Source organism: Taudactylus pleione, unplaced genomic scaffold, assembly GCF_031769625.1.
Source record: "Taudactylus pleione unplaced genomic scaffold, aTauple2 ptg000518l, whole genome shotgun sequence".
NCBI lineage: Eukaryota > Metazoa > Chordata > Amphibia > Anura > Myobatrachidae > Taudactylus > Taudactylus pleione.
In genome coordinates this window covers 12445826-12465194 of record NW_028284920.1, presented here as the reverse complement: position 1 = coordinate 12465194, position 19369 = coordinate 12445826, and the positions used below count along the sequence as shown (strand labels likewise).

At 41.4% G+C, this 19369-nt stretch overlaps 1 protein-coding gene across 2 annotated transcripts in view; it reads right to left on the bottom strand.

The window, feature by feature from the left end:
* The window catches only part of FBXW4 (F-box and WD repeat domain containing 4), a 231294-nt gene that overhangs the window by 157958 nt on the left and 53967 nt on the right, over positions 1 to 19369 (bottom strand). For both annotated transcript variants that reach the window (XM_088450527.1, XM_088450526.1), the window contains exons 3-5: positions 18764 to 18949; positions 13619 to 13751; positions 697 to 791 (exon numbers count right to left, since the gene is read on the bottom strand). In XM_088450527.1, the coding sequence (XP_088306653.1) occupies positions 697 to 791; positions 13619 to 13751; positions 18764 to 18949 (414 nt within the window). The remainder of the gene's footprint in view (positions 1 to 696; positions 792 to 13618; positions 13752 to 18763; positions 18950 to 19369) is intronic.

The following is a 19369-nucleotide window of genomic DNA, read 5'->3' as shown; positions in this document are numbered from 1 at the left end:
ACCCTAAAATTACGGCTTTTGCACATTGCAATCCAGGAATTCACATGCGTTGCCCATTAAAGCTTCTTTAAGTGTAAGCCATGGGCACCTTCACCTTTGTTTAAGCTCCTCAGTGGAAAGAAGCCACAGCAACAGCTTTCTTAAAACAGGAGTTATTTCACCAATACCCCAGGGGTTTCAGACACTGCTGGGTTACCACTGCAAGGGAACACGGCACTTTAGGGTTTTGCTGCATGGTGTTCCAGCTAGAGGCAAACTGTCCATGATCATAAGAGATCTCAATCCACCCTAGGGTAAGATATATAGACCAAAATATATGCCGATGCAACAGAAATGATAATAAAGAAAAAACAGGAGTGGAGCCTGAATCAGCTCTTAGATTCTCTTAATGCACAGTGTTATGTATATATTTTATTTATAAGGTGCCACATGAGTTTTGTAGCCCTCTACAAGGGGATAAAACAGACAACAAGAAACATAAGTATTGACTAATACAGACATTATACAATTCACGTAGAAATAAACTGTGCAGTTAGCATAATGTAGAGAAGATAAAGGATTGAAGGTCTTGTACACATGAGCTTACTATCATAAAGGCAAGAAAGCAATTAATGAGGTTTCATAAATAATGAGTCAAGCTTGAGAAATCTGTATCTCATATCCATTTCCACATAATAAAAAAATGAGTGTTCTTACCTTAACAGAGGACTTATGGCAACGGACCAAACTCTGTCATCTGTCTGAATGGTATGTAGACATTGCCCATTTCTACTAGGTGAGAGGGACCACACCTGAAAGTTTTACATCAAACAGTAAATTACAAAAATAAACATGATAACGCATTCAAGGACAATGGCCTACATTCCATTACAATCACATTTTAAAATATCCTTGTGCCGACTCCATGCCTCACTAAATTCAGGCTGGGCAAATGGGTAACAGAATTTTAAATTACTTTGAAAAAAAAAGAGAACTTCATGTGTCCCCATCTTTCTCCGTCACTACAATAGAAGCTGGCAGCAACCCAGAACTATTGGTACTTTTTAACTATGTTGAAACGGATTGGATCAGTCAAAATCCTAACACCGGCATCCCGACTGGGTTAGAATACAGACACCTGGCGATAGGTATCCTAACCCTACCCTCACCGCAGTCTAAACCTAGCCCTCCCTTCCTAGTACCTAAAATTAATCTTCATCCTCCTGCAGTGTAAACCTAACCCTCCTCCCCCCAGTGCCTAACCCTAACCCTCCCCCTAGCGCCTAACCCCACTTCTTCTTATTATTATCCTTTATTTATATGGCGCCACAAGGGTTCCGCAGCGCCTTACAAAGTACATAAACAAGTGAGCACACATGAAAAACAGTTATTAACAGTACAAACAACGCAGGACAAATACCCTATTTATACATTGCTACATAACATTTAAATAAGCAGCATGGCGTCAGCAACCAAGTGTTAGGTGCTGTTGTAAATTAAAGTAGGAGTAAGTGAGGGAGAAGAACATGAGGGAAGAGGGCCCTGAATGTGAGAGCTTACATTCTAAAGGGCAGGGGGCAGACAAACAGGGGTGACACAAATGGGCTGGATTGTGAGGAAGGAACATGGAGTAGTGGGTTAGGATGAGAGCTGGAAAGGTTGGAGGAAGAAAGGGGTCTTGAGAGCCCATTTCAAGGTTAGGAGCCAAGAAGCAAAGTTAACATGGAATTTTGAGTTAAGGCCAGGGGGACGAGGAAAGGCAGCTACTCGAGGAAGTTGGAAAAGACAACTGATATGAGCATTGAATGCAAATAATGAAGTGGAGAGTTTAGAAGGTAGGAGTTAGTGTGAGTGACCAGATGATAGAAGTAGCCCAACACAAACACTGTGGAAACCTCCAGGCCAGGGAGTGTGAAAGAATGTGAGGCCCCCAAAGGAGATAGCTGCAGGGCAAGTGGTGTCAGATGGGTAAATCCAGGATTTGGTGATGGCTAGGATATTGAAGGAGTTGAGTATGAAGCCGTAATGGACAGGAACCAGTTGATTATAGACAGGACTGGCATTCCAGAGGAGACAGGAGAGAGGGACAGAGTTGGGAGGAGAGAGAAGGAGATTGTTAGGGTTGCTGTAGTGTGGGGTTGAGATTGATTTAGAGAAGGGGATAAGGAGAGTGTGGGTATGTGGTGGGCTTCTGAGTGAGGATGGGTGACAGCAGGTGGTGGGCAAGGTGGAGGTTTAGTGTGGTGTCTGTTGAGAAGAAGAGGTGTAACTTGGAGAAAAGGGAGGGTGCAGGGCTTATGAGTTATGGGAGATGCGGTGGAGAGTACTAGATGGGATGAAGGGAGACAGAGGAGGGGCGGGAGGGATAGGAGAAAATGGAGGAGACTATGGAGGGAGAAAATAAATGGGAACTGGTGGTAGAGGAAAGTATTATGTAGCTTCTGAGTGAGGAGGAGAGTAGAAGAAAAGAGAGCCATTGCGTTGATGAGGGATTGGGGGGGGGAGGAAAAAGCAGTAGTAGTGATGAGAGTGAGATACAGGAACAGTAAAGTTAAAATGTCTAAAAATCAGATAAAAGGAAGAACAGTGTTAGTTGATGTAAAGGCACAACTACAAGAGTATATAATAAACAAAATGAGTTTTATGCTGTTAAAGTTGCAAGACTTTAAAGTAAGGATAAAGCATTCCTATAGATGAGGTGTTTAAAAATGGTAGATACTACAGTGGTGTAGAGATAAATTGATAGTGGTATAGGAATAACATACAGTGTAGGGTCAAAAAAAACATACATTCAAAAATTAAAAATGCAGCAATCCACCTGGTAGTTGCTTGCAATGCTGAAGCAGGCTATTGGCAAAAGGTGTGTTCAGGTTATAATGAAAGCTGATGGCTGAGTTGCAGGGTAACCAGAAGCTCAGAAGATCCTTTTTAAGTTGTAAAGAGTTCTTTTTTAAATGATGTCCTCCTGTTTAACTCTTGTCTAACTCTTTAAATTATGCTGTGCATATAAAACCACTTAGAAAAAAACCAATTTTGAAATGAAAACCAATGCAGCCTTCTAACAGGCCTGCAGCCTGAAACACTGATTACACCCCAACCCCCAATAACCTCACCCACACCAGATACAAGTCATAAAATTTGAATACAAACAGACAGATCCTAAACAGCATCCCATGTATCTAAGAGTTAAAAAATAGTACCGTTGGGATGCCGACACCAGAATAGTGACTGGTGTTGGGATTCAGGCACCGGCATTCTGAGTGCCGGCATCCCAAAAGCTGGGATAGCGATTACATCCCCAGACAGACATGTTAGCAAGCTCTGAATGGAACAACGATACAAGGGACATGGTGCATTCAGCACTTGCAAGTGTCAGTGTGTCTCAGTTTCATAAAGACATAGCTTAATGTATAGATGCCAAATCAAATCCTTTAAAGTAGCGCAAAAGGAATGGAAGAAAATTAGCCAAGGTCACATGGCAACTATAATACAATTCAAACTTGGGTCTTCAGCAGATATCATCATCATGCAATCATTAAGCATCATTTCTGAAGCTGTGAATATTGCGGGACCTCAGTACAAATGCCAATTGGTGAAGCTTTGTGACTATATTTCCACTATCGTGCCCATTTGTACAGGAAAATGAATGATGCATGCCAAAATGGAGAGGGCTGCAAATTGTACTGGGCAGAGTTGGGTTTTTCTTACCGAATGTGGGGCTGTGTACTTAAGACATTTAAATAAGTATGTCCTCAGATGTAGCAGAGATTAGGAATAGGCCTATGCTTTCAATTAAGCTCCCGTTGTACCAACCAGGTTCACTTAAGCGAGAAAGCAAATGGCAAATGTATAATTAATCTAAAAATATATAAAAATGTACATGCAATGAAGACCATCTTAATTAATGGAGTAGTACACAGTTACAGCAGACATATCTTTGAAAAGACATTCCTACATTCTCCAGGATACTTACTGAGAAGAGGGAAACATGTAACACAGAAAATGGGTGCATTGGCAGGTCTTACAGATAGGTCCTCATATACTGAGCGTCCTTGCACCATATGGCGCAAGACGTCCAACGCGACTGAGAAGCTCTGAGACCAGTAGCGTAATCTATTATTCTTTACATTTTATGTCTTAGTCACATCACAGACACAGTGGTAAGCTGCTCGGATTGTACCAGAGAAGCTAGGCTGCCATTTTAGCCGTACAGAAATTGGTAAAACCAGTAAAAATGTCGCAGCTGAAGCATGACGGAATGTGGAGTGAGGAAAAGCCGCGATTGCTCGTATCGTAGCCATTCTTACACAGATTCTGACTCAGTCGCACACAGATGTACAAGTGCAGTGTACGCAAGCAATGGAGTTTTGTCGCTTCTAATTGTTTTAATTATGTCAATAAGCACATTTTGAGCAAAGACACACGACACGGCCAAGTTGCGTGGGACCTGGCGCGATTTGAGCCATAGTGTATGAGGACACATCTGTATGTAGCTTTATCTTCTTTATACATTATTTATTTATTACCAGTTATTTATATAACGCACACATATTCCGCAGCGCTTTACAGAGAATATTCGGCCATTCACATCAGTCCCTGCCCCAGTGGAGCTTTCAATCTATGTTCCCTACCACATGCTCACTAGGGATAATTTATGCAATTGAAGAAAAGAAATGACTGAGACAATTCAACATTACTTAATTGTAAGTTATAAGTAGGGATGAGCGGCTTGGTTCTAGCCTGTTCTGTTCGCCAAATTAGCGCAAGTTCGGATTATTCTTGTTAGCTATCCAGCTCTCGCGTGTTTTTGATAGAAGTAAAATCTGAATTGCGCCGATTTGGCAAAAAGAGAAGAGTAAAACCGGACCGCTCAAATCTAGTTATAAATAAGTAACCTATTTATTTCAGATGTTTCTACCACTTCTAACGGTACCAAAAGAAATAGTTAAATATTTTGCTTCTCATCTGCAAGATTTCCACAAAATAGATGTATGGTAAACACAGGTATGCTTGCAATATACTAAAAACATGAACAGCTTTCTGAAACTTAACTTAATAAAAGATATCTGGCTTTGCCGGTAATCTGTAGATCCTTTCTGATTAATGTTTGTGTTTTTACACTTAAGTCATGTCTTCTTTTGCACAAAAGATCCCCAGATCTTCAGATTTCTTTTTACGCACGTGTTTGTTGATCACAAAGGGGATTGTGTTTTATACGTGTCAACAGGAATTTAGTATAGCACCAAGAGTAACCAAATGAAGGTGGCAAGCTTAACTAAGCTAAGCTTCCATATCTTCAACAGGTTAAAAATATTGCTGGGAGCTGACTATCTCCTGACTATCAGTGAGGAATGTACATTAGCAGCTTCTCTGGGCTTAACTGTAATCAACACTCTGTAGAGCCCTCAGTCTTAGCCACACTTTCTGCATTGAGTGCTCCCATTAACGCGTGACTCCTCTACTGTGACTGAAGAATCACTTCAAGTATAAATAAATACAGAGAATAAAATACAAGGCATAGTTAGCTTTATCCACCTGTACTATATTAGACTGCAGGAGGTCTTTAGTACGGACTGAGGGGAAACAAGTCAACCACATTGGGGGGTGGGGGATGTCAGCTTATATGAAGAAGTATACAATAATATAGTGCAAACATACCCATGCCCAGCAATCGGGTATTAGTACACATTAGTTAATTTAAATTTGTAATCAAATCATTACCAGGCATGCTGGTAAATCTAGTCAGAAGATGAGTGCTATCAGCCCGTGTGCAGTTATCTTCTGATCACTCTAAAGCTACAGTAGGTACGCACCTCAACGATGGAACAAGCGATGCAACTGCTGGCACAATTTACCTAACTAGTATATGATCCCAGAACATGCAATTTCAAGCCCGCACACTGTGCAATCTTTGGAATCCTGATACAGAGATGTATGCTATGCTGATATTTACACAGGGCTGATGTTTTTATTACAGTGTATGCGTCTAAGTTCCACGGCGCATGCATGACGTTGCTCTTCTGCTCCACAGGAGGTTTCTGTCCTCCCTGAGCTCGCCTTAATTAGGTGCAGACTGATTGACAGTTATAGACCTATGTGGGTGGTAATGGAGGGGTGGTTAGGAAACTGCAGGTGTGTTGCAACGGCTTTATAGGCATGTCGGCTCCAGCGACTTTGTATGCCGTTTCACTGGTGCCACAGTCTTAGGGCCTGATTCAGTAAGGATAGCAACTGCCATTGCAATAGCGTTTGCGCACGCAGTCTCACTGCGATAGCATGTTAATCCTCTGTGATCGTTATGCTGTCACAGCACAACATAAGGACGTCCACCTTACCTTACACACATCCGTAATACTTAGACTGCAAATCCATCGGTAACATCGTAGCCTCACGCACACGTGCACAAGCTCTGACCTTACTCAGGAATTGCTAACCTCATCGCACGTAGTGAAAGGCCAAGCTGCGTATGGCATTGCAGTGGCTAATTTATGCATGTGCACGCCCCTGCAACGGCGTTTAAACGCATTGGCACGCCTGTTTTTCACCAAAGCCCCCCCCCTCCCCAAAGGATACTTCCTGCGAATTACTCTGCGATGGGTCTGCGTAGTGTTCGCACACGCTCACTGCGATGCATGCGCAGAAAGCATCAATTGGCCAGTTGCGTGTGTAATCGCAGTTGCGATCCTTGCTGAATCAGGCCTTTCGTTTCATCATCCATTCTGAGTAGCCATAGGGTTGCTCAGAAGGACGATGATCGACTGATCTGCAACATTTTTCGCATATGCTTGTATATGCTAAGCTGCAGGTGAGCATCTCAATACATCTCCCAAAGGCTCATCATTTGCATATTTTCGCATAGCAGTTGCATAAAAAGGTTGCAGTCGTGACAGGATTACCGTACATCTCTGAATCAGGCCCTATGTGCGGTCGAGCGCATACACCGGGGGCGACTTGGATCACCGGGATAGCGGGACACTACCCGCTGGGCAGGACCCCCTCTACATTACAATGTCTGATTGACGCCCGGCGCCGCTGTCACTCAATGACAGCGCCGCGTCTGTGCTCAGGGCACTGCTCTCCCCGAACTGTGCCTTCAGGCTCCAGCCAATCAGTGACAGCCAGGCAATTTGCAGCACGTGGGCTCAGTGTACTCCACACAGTCACACACGCTGGCCGCGCAGGCTGTCTGAGTTAGAGAGGCAGCCCTGCATCTTTATTACAGTCCGTCCGTGGCCAGGTAGTCCGCACCTGCAGGCCCCGCCCCTTCCTCACAGGCTGTAATTATGAGTGCTGGAAGGGCATGGCCGGGCATGGGGGTTTTGTCCTGGGCCCCCTCTCAAGAAGCGTCACTGCAGAAGGCCTATAAATAATGTCCATATCACATGTCCCTGCACCCAGCTCTCTTCTTCCCTTCTCCTCACCCTGCTTCTACTGGCTGGACCATTTAAACAGAGGTACTCGGACACGGGACAATCGTAACTGTGCCAATATCCTTGCCTGCACTTTTCATCATTACCACTCAAAACTTTATGGAGTTCAATTACTAAGGACTGCGGGCTTGATTCACTACGGTACGCAATATTGCGTACGCACGCAGTTCAACTGCGATAGAATGCTAATTCATTGCGACCGCAATGCAAACTCAGCACTACATAAGGACGCCCACTTTACATTGCACACATCCGGCAGAAAAGCGAAACCATCGGTCCAATCGAGTACCATCGCAACCTCACGTATACGTGCACAAGCCCTGACCTTACTCAGAAATTGGCAGCAACCACGCAAGCTATGAGACCTCACACTGCGTATGGCATCGCAGTGGATAATTTATGCACACCCCTGCAACTGGCACGCCTGCGTTTCCCCAACCACCCCCGTTACCACCCACAAACGGTGCTTCTTGTCAAACTTTCTGTGAGGGGTCTGCATAGCCTCTGTGATCGCAGTCCCGATCACAATAGCTAGTTTGCGCATGCGCACTGCGATGCATACGCAGTACGTATCAATCGCCGCATTAGTAACTGCGCTCCTTGCTGAATCATGCCCTGTGAGTACTAGGTCTTGAAGGACTATTGCATTTTTCCCCCCTCTACATTGAAGGTCAGTTATTACAGTGTTACTATTTTCAACATTACACCATCTATTAGATTATATATGAATATACTGTACATAAAAATTGGACACATACAGTATCTGGATAAAGTGTATTGAATAATGGGCCCACAGCGTCTTTGGATGCAGCAGCGATGTGAAAATATGGTAATGCAGCAGGAGGCATCTGAGGAGAAAAGACTTCTGCTGACAGCATTGCAGATCCGAGTGCCGTGTCTGAAAACATAGCATCAGCTCATCATCACAACCCTTGGTCAAAATGGTTGCAGCATCAGCAATCTGGGAACTGAGAATGGCCCTCTTACCCGGGAAGCTGAGGGCAGGAAGCAGAGCCTGGCCTCCTCACTCTCAGAAAACGGGAACGAAACGTGCGTTTTCCTGTAACACAGGCTGACTACACAACTCTCAGCCCCCAAATGGCCACAGCTTGTCAATCAGGCTGCAGCTTGGAAACACTGCGAGCAAACCCGTAGATGAAGGCCTGCACATGTGCAGTACAGGTCCTGCGCAGGAGCAGTCCTACCACCATTGGGTTTGCGTACATCTTTGAAGGAAGCCCTATTTTGTGTTATGTAATCAAGCTAATATAGAAGTGCTGCTAGAATACAAGAGATAAAAATAATACAAATAAATAAAATTTTAATTAAATAAAAAGGTGCAATATAGGTAAAAAAATATTAAAAAGCATATACTAAAACAAGTTATAAGGTGCAATAGTAATGTTTATAGCCTTTATAGGAAAAGTTGGGGAGCAAAGATTCAGGGGTTGGGAGGGGTGGAAGTCTGCTTGGTAGAAGTCCACAGTTTCCGCAATTAGCGGTTACAACTGTCCCTAACCTTACCCTACTGCATAGGGTGCTTTTTCAAGCACCCCAAACTGTGCGACACGCGTCGGATTGAAGCGGTACCAGGCAAGAGGGCACTAGCTGGAGCTAGCGGGACTAAAGGGACATCGACCGGCGGGCGTCTGACGTCATCAGCAGATGCCGCGGCTCAGTTGAGCCGCACTCACACAGACCCCCCCGACAGCCGATGCAAAAGGAGAAGACCACGACAGGACCAGCCCATCCTCCAGTAGCGTAAGGTTAAGGACAGTTGTAACCGCTAATCGCGGTACCCGGGACTTCTACCAAGTGGACCTCCACCTATCCCAAGCTCAGAATCATTGCTCCCCAACTAAAGGGTGAAGCTTAGCGCCCCTCCCCCTTTTTAACATGTACTTATATGCCATCAGCCACCCAGATGCCATTTATGTGCCATCTGACTCCATCATATGCTTTTATTAGTCATCCCACTTTCAAAAACGCTCATTTTAGTAAATATACCCCTTAGTGTTCATTCTAACACCCTGCACTCACAACCCATGCAATTCCTCTTTCCTGCCTGGAGAGTTGTTCTCTGCTCTGGTGCTTCTAGCACACTAATGTGACAAACTGCTGAGATACAGACCAGGGTGTGCTAGAAGCACCAGAGCAGAGAGCGACACCCAAGGCAGGCACGAGTTGTGACAGGTGCAAGGTGATAGAACAAACACTAAAGGTGCGTAAACACAACGATTTTTTGAACGATTTAACTATAACAACGTGGTTATCGTTAAATAGTTTGTAAAATCGTTCATCTTTTTAAGCTGAACAATGAACGATAATCGTTCATGCGTGTTCACGTTTGTAGTTTATCGTCCATTCTGACAGTCCAACAGACGATTTTCATTCAGAAAATCGTTCATGTTGTGCAGAATGAACGATTTCCATTCCCTGTATGCATGATTACAAAATCGTTCAGCGTTTTTGAAAATCGTTCATTTTAGTAACCAACGATTTTTAGTGAACGATTTTCGTTCACTATTTCAAGGGAAAATCTGAACAAAAATCGTTCACTAAAATCATTGGTTACTAACATCGTTGTGTGTGTACGCACCTTAAGGGGTATATTTACTAAAGTGATAGTTTTTAGAAGTGTTGATGTTGCCCATAGCAACTAATCAGATTCTACTTATTTAACTAGCACCTTCTAGAAGATAATAGCGAGAATCTGATTGGTTGCTATGGGGCGACATCTCCACTTCTAAAAACTCTCACGTAATTATACCCCTCAGTCTATATTGTAATATCACCATTTAGAGATGACGGAAGAGAATTTTCTCATAAAAGAAAATGTGCGATCCGCTATACCAAAATGTTAATACTGTAGTACATGACTACATGAAACTGAAAAGACTCCCTATACAATGGAACAGAGCAAATATTAAGACTAAAGTCAAATACAGTTCTCTAAATTATCCAGAAGACACTTTCCTTCAAAACTTGAAGCCCCCTGAGTTTAGGCTGCCAATTGAAATAAAGATAGAAGTTAGTAAGGATTCTCACTGAAAGACTTGAAATGACGATTACAGGTTCTGAAGGCACAATAGTTAGAAAAGACTTGGAAAGCGTTCAAAAATTGACTTGATCATTAGCCCTTTTAAGATGCTTGTTTAGATCAAACAGGGAGAATTCCCATATGCAATCCCATACATGTGTACCAGCTGGAAACAAGATTTCTGCATGGAATAAAGAATGGGACATGAAATTGTTCTGGAGAAACAAGTTTGAGTGTTTTAACTGCAATCTCAGATTGTTCCCAGTAGACTCTGCCTGGAAGTGTTTTACAGAGTTGTACAACAGCTCGTACTAAAAAAAAAAAAAAAGAAGGATCTGTCCGAGACTTGTGTCTGTTGTAACAATGCAGGACGTCTCTTCTTCAGACTGCCTTGTTCCTTCTTCCAGATATGAGATTGTTTAAATAAAGCAACACTTCATTCATTTACAGAAATATCCCGAGATCTTACCAGACTGTACTGACACTGTCCTAGGCAAAGTGGACTATAACAATTACCCACAACTCAGCATAATTATACACACACCTTGTTTTCCGGGAGAAAAAAAAAAAAAGTGTATATCCACGTGTCTAGATCGCCACGTGCTTAGCTAAAGAGCAGTCATTATTATCAGACACATCTCTGCCCAGCCCACAAATCATTCAATATGCCCTCATTAAACACTCCCTGTTACCACCCAGTTCCGCCACTTCAGCTGCAACTGGAAATGTGATTGAGTTGCGTACGACGGGTATAGATGCGCACACTCGAATACAGAGCATGTGCCGTGCGAAAGCACCGAGCCTTGACCCCTGAGTGTCCACATACCCGTGCCCCTCTATCCTATACTCTGTATGAATTTTTTACTAGAAAAATAGACATATTTAAGCAAAATCAAAACATATATAAAAATGAACTATAAACAATTCTGTGCTGTCCTATAATTAGTGCTACCCCAGGCACGTGAATAGATTGCCTATATGGCAAACACAGTACCAAATGATAACGGTCTAAGCCCTATGCAATGGATGCTATAAACTACGTAAAATTGTTTCCTTTTCATTTTCATATTAAAAAAATAAATAAATCACAGTTATGGATAGTTTAGCATTCTATGAATAAGCAATTAAATTGCCCAAACATACAACAGTAATATTATTACCAGGGTTCTTCTACTTTAATGTGTGATGGGAATGTTACTATACAGTTATCAGATCTATTAAATGGAATGACTGAGACTGAATGTATCCCAAATAATGGTTTTACTTTTGTCTGAATTGATACACATAATATACATTAACAATACGAACATATATAAAAATCAGACTTAAGCTGGGTGAGTGTAGTGCTGTCAACAGAGTATACAGATAGGGGTCAATCCAATTCCATGCAATGTACTCGCAGGAGTGAGCCATCGCAACAACGGGCGTACTTGATAGGGCTTTGAGCAAAATTATGCAAAGGGCTCGGGGCAGGCCACGAGGGGTGCGAGATGCCCTTTGCGTGGAATTGGATTGACCCCATAGGATAGTACTGTGAGTAATGAGATGTAATTAGTAATTACGAGTATTGTAATACCGATGCGTAAAAAGCATTCTATTGGGAATTGTAATAGAATCTGGGATACATAACATACACAAGCACAAACATGTCTGTAGGTTATATACCTATATAAAACAGGAGAAAGATTCAGAGTAAAGGACACCCAATGATATAAAACAGTCTAGCACATATGGCAGTAAATATTGTCTACAACACTGTAAATGAAAATGGTTAGTCATATAATGAACATATCCTATGAAGATACAGTACCTATCTTCTTGTTTTTAGCCCTATGATGTGTTTTGTGTATCTAAGCATATATGAATAGATGTTTGTACTGTATGAACATATAGCAGAATCTGTTTGTTAGTAGCCGGAAGGAGATGAATATGCACAGTGAAGTCCCACGTCTAGACAAGGCTATAACGAGAGTTTGTGCAACAGGTACCACCGTCCAGAGGGCAGTGCGGATGCTGACATGACGGCACCTGCTTCCATCTTGTGGGATGGATGGAAGACACATTTGCTACATAGAAGGGTACTTGTTCTGTTACGTCATGTGCTCCGTGGGAGGGGAGTGGGGGTGCAGACCCAGGATGCATTTGCGTTCTGCTACGGCACTGCGCCCAGGATACATGCTATGGTATGTCTCTGACTGATATATAGTGATACATATGTCTAACACGGAGCTATTAAAAACAGAACAGAAATACTATTTCTTGTTTAAACTGGAAACTGCCATTGGCTAATTAATGAGATTATTTATTAAATCATCATTAGTATATTTGCTTCGCTACTTATCACGTAATTTTACACTAAAACTGGTATGCACATGCTCATAATGGAATACCATTATGAGCATGTGCATACCAGTTTTTCCATTATTAAGATATACAACTTTGGTATTTATAATAATGTATAGATTATATAGCCAGATATTAATTAGCCTCCATTGAGTCACATTCTCTTAATTATTTATAATTTGTTTCAGCTTCCCTCCAACAGGGCATTGTAAGGATAGCAGCTCCTATGGATTATTAATTTTAGAAATTATTATTGATCAGGTCTAATTATTAGTGCTATATGTAGGAAATATTTGTAGGTGAGCTATGTATATTTCTAATACATATATAAAATGTATTTATTTTAAAGGTTTATACACTTAGGGCTCGATCCAATTAGTCGCGATGTGCCATTGCAACGGCACTAAAACGCCGGCAACGGCCCGGCACATCGCACCCCGACTCGCCACTGAATTCGCCTGAATTTGCTCGCTGCCCTATGGCAGCGAATGCGGGTGGCCGTCAAACACGGCCACTGTCGCGATGACTCGCACACAAGAGTACATCGCACGTAATTGGATCGAGCCCTTAAAGCTAGAACAGCAAGGAGTTAATGTACCAGAATGTTAAGGAATCTCTTCCTAATAATTGCCTTAACAGAGTAGTCTCACCCCTATGAATGATAAAACAGAGTGGCAAGGAGAATTATGCTCATCCCTTCTCACCATCATACATGCCTTTTTGGCTGACTAACTTCAATATGAGCGCAAATAGTATGGTGTAATGCAGAACTGGCTAATTCACAATATATTTTGATAAACCGACCACATGGAATGATGGAGCTTACCCTCGCTGTCCTGTCCCTCGAGCCACTGACTATAATTCCTCCATGACAATCCACGCAATTCACATCCTGCTCGTGTGCAGTGAACTGGATACCGGCAGAGCTGTGAACTTTATGGAGGGTGATCTTTCCATCCCTGCAGTAAGATCACAGTTTCAGTTATATTAATGGATTCAAAGAGAGAATTGTATATTTATTTGCTTCTTTTTTTAATTACCAAAGTAAAATTTCAAGTATAATGTCTGTTCCATGTACAAGAATATAAGTAAAGCAAAGTAAGAAAAAGAACTAAATACAAAACACGCAGAACCTATACAAAGTTAAAAGTATAAGGAATATATCCAAGAATCAATTCCTTTATATTAGCGTGTATCAGCAAGTGAAATTAACACTAGCAGTAAATGAACATTTTCAAGTTTAAAGTATTAAAATAAGCATTAATTTTCTCAGCTAATCATAACAAGGGTCTAATTTTATGCTTTGACACCTTCTGATGTTAGATGGATTCTAAAGTCACATGACTAGGTTGCGAATGGTTTTCTTTTTCGGATTTGAATGTAATGAAGGTAATGTGCCGCCTAATTTGTACTAAACACTTTATAAAATAACAATATACGGTGTTTATACCTTAATGAATATGGGTAAAGGCTCTAAAAGGGTCAGAATTGTAAATCCTGTGGTGAAAAACTATGTGGATAACCTTGGATGATGTAAGAGGGGAGTGTTCATTTACTAGGTACCATGATCATTTTTTTCAGTAAAAGAAAAAATTGTTAATTTATTGGGTTTTTACAGATTATTGCTGTTTATTCCTTAAAATCAGGGTCAAGTTAGGTTAATTTATACTAAACGGAAAAAACATAAACTTACATAGGGGGGAAAGATTCAATTGTTTTTGCGCACCCATCATAGCTACTCAATGGTTTCTGGTGACAGGCGCGAAAGTATGATTTCTGCTCGCACCATCCTGAGGTGGCGAGCAGAAATTGGTAAAAAGTCTCTCTTTAGGACACCCAAAGAAGGATTTTAGATGGATTTAGTCGCTTTACGTGGCATAAATCTGGTCTATTTGGGGGCGCCATGTGCGAAAAATTAAAACAATTGAATATTGCCCTTCAGTTTACACGGGAGTGGGCCGCGCAAAAACAATTGAATTTTTCCCTGAGAATTCAGGCGAGAACTCTAATGAAGCGAATGAATGTGCATGGAGGCCAACACACGCTCAAATCTTATATAATAATGACAATGTTATTGTAGAATTTGATGAAGAGTTTTACCCACTAATAGTGAAAGATAAAATCCATAACCAAGTAGATGTAAGCACCGTGATCATGTTGGGTCAGCCGCAGTCCAGGGCAGTGCAGTCCGTGGCACTACGCAGCAAGACAAACACGCGGGCGGTGTGTTTGTTTAGCAGTGCAGCCAATAAGAGTAAGACAGACTCTTATTGGCTGCTGCACCCAGGGCTGGAGCTCACTCATAAGCTCCGCCTTCCAGCTCCCGCAGAGGGTGAAGGGAGAGACGTCATGACTACAACAGGGGGCACTGTATAAGGGGCACAACTGGAGACATTGTATAAGAGGCACTACTGGGGGCACTGTATAAGGGGCACAACTGGAGACATTGTATAAGAGGCACTACTGGGGGCACTGTATAAGGGGCACAACTGGAGACATTGTATAAGAGGCACTACTGGGGACACTGTTTAAGGGGCACTACCAGGGTCACTGTAATCATGGGCTCTGCATAAGGGGCACTGTATAATGTGCACTACAACAGGAGCACTGTATTAGGGGCACTACTACTGAGGCATTGCATAAGGGGCACTGCATATTGTGCACTACAATAGGGGGAATTGCATAAGCGGCAGTACTACTGGGGGCACTGCTACTGGGGCATTGCATAAGGGGCACTACTACTGGGGCATTAAGGTGCATATGAATGTTGCCAGAGTGACGAGAAACGGTGGTGTGTCATATTGACATGCCCCAATTTTTCAGTGGCCTCGACCCTTGTGGCAAAGTCTGCTCCATTTTTAATTTTGCCTTGGGCTCCAAATACCCTAGTTACGCCACTGGTCTGGCTTCTTGGAAATCACCTAAGAAAGAGGAACGAATATGGTACGACAGTAACATGGCGAAGGAAAAAATAATTGCTCCAAGTATAACTGGTTCAAGAGGATATGGAGTATACAGTGTTTCAGAAATACTTAAATACTACCAGTGCCTACCCATCGTTGCCAAGTGATTATTCATTTTATTCAATAATGCAGCGTGATTATTCAATGATACTGGATCGACGATTAAAGTATTATGTGTCAGCCTGCCTGCTTAGAGCCATGCAAGCAGTGTGGTGGCCAGCCCTTCCCTCTCCTTCAGTCCTCTCCTGCACTGGGGTGCCCTCAGATTTCACCATGAGCTGCTGCTGGAAGGAGCCCAGTAAGTGATCTCTGTAATGGCTTAATGATGAGGAGAAGGGAAGGGAAGGAAGTGTGTGTGTGTGTGTGTGTGTGTGTGTGTGTGTGTGTGTGTGTGTGTGTGTGTGTGTGTGTGTGTGTGTGTGTGTGTGTGTGTGTGTGTGTGTGTGTGTGTGTGTGTGTGTGTGTGTGTGTGTGTGTGTGTAACATGCTTAATAGTATTTAAACGTCAAAATTATATTTTTCTTCAATTATTACCTGCAGTATCTTTTACTTTGGTTTAACATACCATTGAAGTAAGTTGACCTGTTGCCTTTGTTTTATTAAAGTAAGTTACATTGTTCATTCATTGGTCTTGTGTGTTCATTTGCTGGCATTGGTGGTGTATAAATTGTAGCAATAGTTAGAATTGTACAACCACTGGTTGTACAATTGTAACTATTGCTACAATTATACACCACCATTTCTTCAAAGAGTAGATATAGCAAAAATGATGGTCCATATCTCAAAACTGAATTTATTTTGCATCTGCTACATACACCATCCTCTTAAACAAGATAATTTCCTTAACTGTTCACTCACTGGACGATTCACCTTACATTTATTTATGTTTATTTTGGGTATCAAGTATAAAAGTGACTTCTTCAAACCATACAACGTTTTTCATCACATTCAAGTAACGATTGAAGAATACAAAAAAGTTCACTGTTAACAGCTAAGCTCCAGTGTATGCTAAATACATACTTGTCATAAACATAATGGATAATGAAGTACTTCTTAATGTAGATTAATATTACTAGCTTGTCAAAGGCTTCTCTGAGAAAAGTTATGGTAAATAAAAGGGATTTGTCCTTAAGGACACATGCATAGGTATGGCCGTTTGTTCTGTTTTAATGGTAACCAATCACCCTGACAACTGTTGATGGGGATGCTTTGCAACCAGACTCTTCATTCTCCAAATTTAAAGCGAGTCATGTCAGATATGGATCACACAGGAGGCAGTTGCACATATTATAATGCCAGGCTAATGTAGTCAATCTACCAAACAGCATATACCTGTGCTTGGGCAGCTGTAGTTGTACTAAGATGCCTGGTGGCTAAAGTCTTAGGTTAGAACAGAAGTTATTCTCCTGCCTATGAAACGGACATCAAATGAGAAAAAAAAAAAAAAAAAGACACCTGGTCGGGATAAACCCGCTTTGTTCAACTGGCAGGTTAATGGTCAAATTCGGTGTCCCATACCACCACACCGTGCCCACAGGATGAAATAAATGACACCAATATAGGTAAACTCATTTCCTATATTGAATGAATAATGCTCAAAGTTGTTGGTTACAATGTCTCTACTTTACTGAAAATAGGATTTTACCTAACATGTTGTATTTGCCCTGAATTAATGTGTTACCTTTAATCATTAATAAGATTATGGCACTTGGTCAATAATTTCCCTCACTTTGAAAACTTAATATCTACACCAAACTCAACTACAAACTCACCACAACCCTATCAACACTTCCAGAAAGTATGATGGCTTCAAGATACACATTGGTCCTAGTCCCTTGTCATTAGGCTGTAGGATATTTACATTTTTTTTTATTACTATAATATTAATGCAGACTCCATAGAAAAGCTCTATATTCATTTTCATGCATCATATAGCGAGATGAGTGATACCAAAGGAGGAAAAAAAAACACTTAAAATAATACATTTACGGATTAAACTTAATCATAGTGCTAATATTTCAAACTCTAAAAATGCTGCTCAAAGTAAACATAATTGATATAATTCCTTGACATGTCTATGAAGGCTTATTTCAGTAAGGAATCCATTCAAAATTCCACACCAATCTTTTTTCACACTACTTTGAGGAAGCTGAATGGATCGGCAGGCTGAAGACTCAACATTATTCCTATGCATTGGGCATTAGACACACCAGGCGATGCAGGAGCATTGCACTTCCCACCTGCCTCAGCAGGCTTAATCATTGAACTCACCTTTGAGCAATGCACCAGAGCTTGCCGTAGAATGAGTCAGACCATTTATCTCCTTTATGAAGGGGATTATCTCCTAACTCTCCTGTGCTCATACTGACATTTTAGCGTGGATTTTCAAAAAGCCATGACCTCAGCCCAGGTTTAGGCTTTGGCTACATTGTACCTTTGAAGAACTACATTGTCTTAATTCTACATGTCGGGGCAAAAGTTGTAACCTTCAGTGATGAATGAGAGCCACACAGGAAAAAAAAAAAAGATCAAAAACACTAAAAAAAAATAAAATAAATAAAAATGCAAGGAATGACAGGAATAGCAGCACCTAACAAACCTTTATTTATAGAATGTCATCACTGTCTACTCTTTAGGAAATCTGCTTCAAGTATGTTAAATGGATTATTATCATGTGCTTAGATCCTATGTACAGGACCTCCTTCGCCATTGCCCGACCCCAATGATCTCACTTCCGCAACTAAACAATAAAATATATAGAGGAATATAGCATTTTAGTTGCATTTACACCAGGTTATTAATGAAGCATTAACATTAGCACCATTTTGTTAGCCAGTGGAAACATTTAAGCTTTCAGTAATCATCTCTGGATGTAGCCGATTCATGGCGTGTGAGTACATGGCTATTTCCAGTGTAACAATTTCTCCAGATGGAGAATTCAGCTCAAAATTAGATCTCTGCAGATACTACACAATGTTAGTAAGTTCTATTTATAAAGCTCAACGTACCCTCCTCCACTGATTATGTGGGAATTGGTAACTACAAAGCGACACACATCTTCCTGATGACCCAAGAAGACAGCATAGGGTCTCCGGTGAAGCCCATTGCCATCCGGGTGCAGCTGGTATGCTCTGATCTCTTCAGCCTGAGTAAGGTACAACAAATTGCCATCCATTTGTAACCACGGCATTAAACTAGAAGAAATAAAAGTGAGATAGATCATTGGATGGAAAAAAAAAATTATGAGTAAGACTAAAATTTGAAAGTCATAAAAACACAAAAGGCAAATATTGTTTTCCAAGAGAAGCAAGCATTACATCACAGTGCCTGGGATATTTTGGATAAACCTTTTGATTGTTAATCCTATAAAACAGGAAGGGCATGTTCATTATTGCACAGGAGATCAGTTCATGTAAAGTCAAATCTTGGAAGCGCGTCAGTGGATGAGAGCATTATGTTTTACCTGCATCTCATTATTCCATGGATGACTTAATCAAAATATATTAAATAGCCTTTATAAGACTTTGTGCTCATTTTTTTTTAATAAATAGACAGATTACAAAATATTTATACAATTAACTTAATGGGTGATAGCAAATGTCAAGGCACTTATG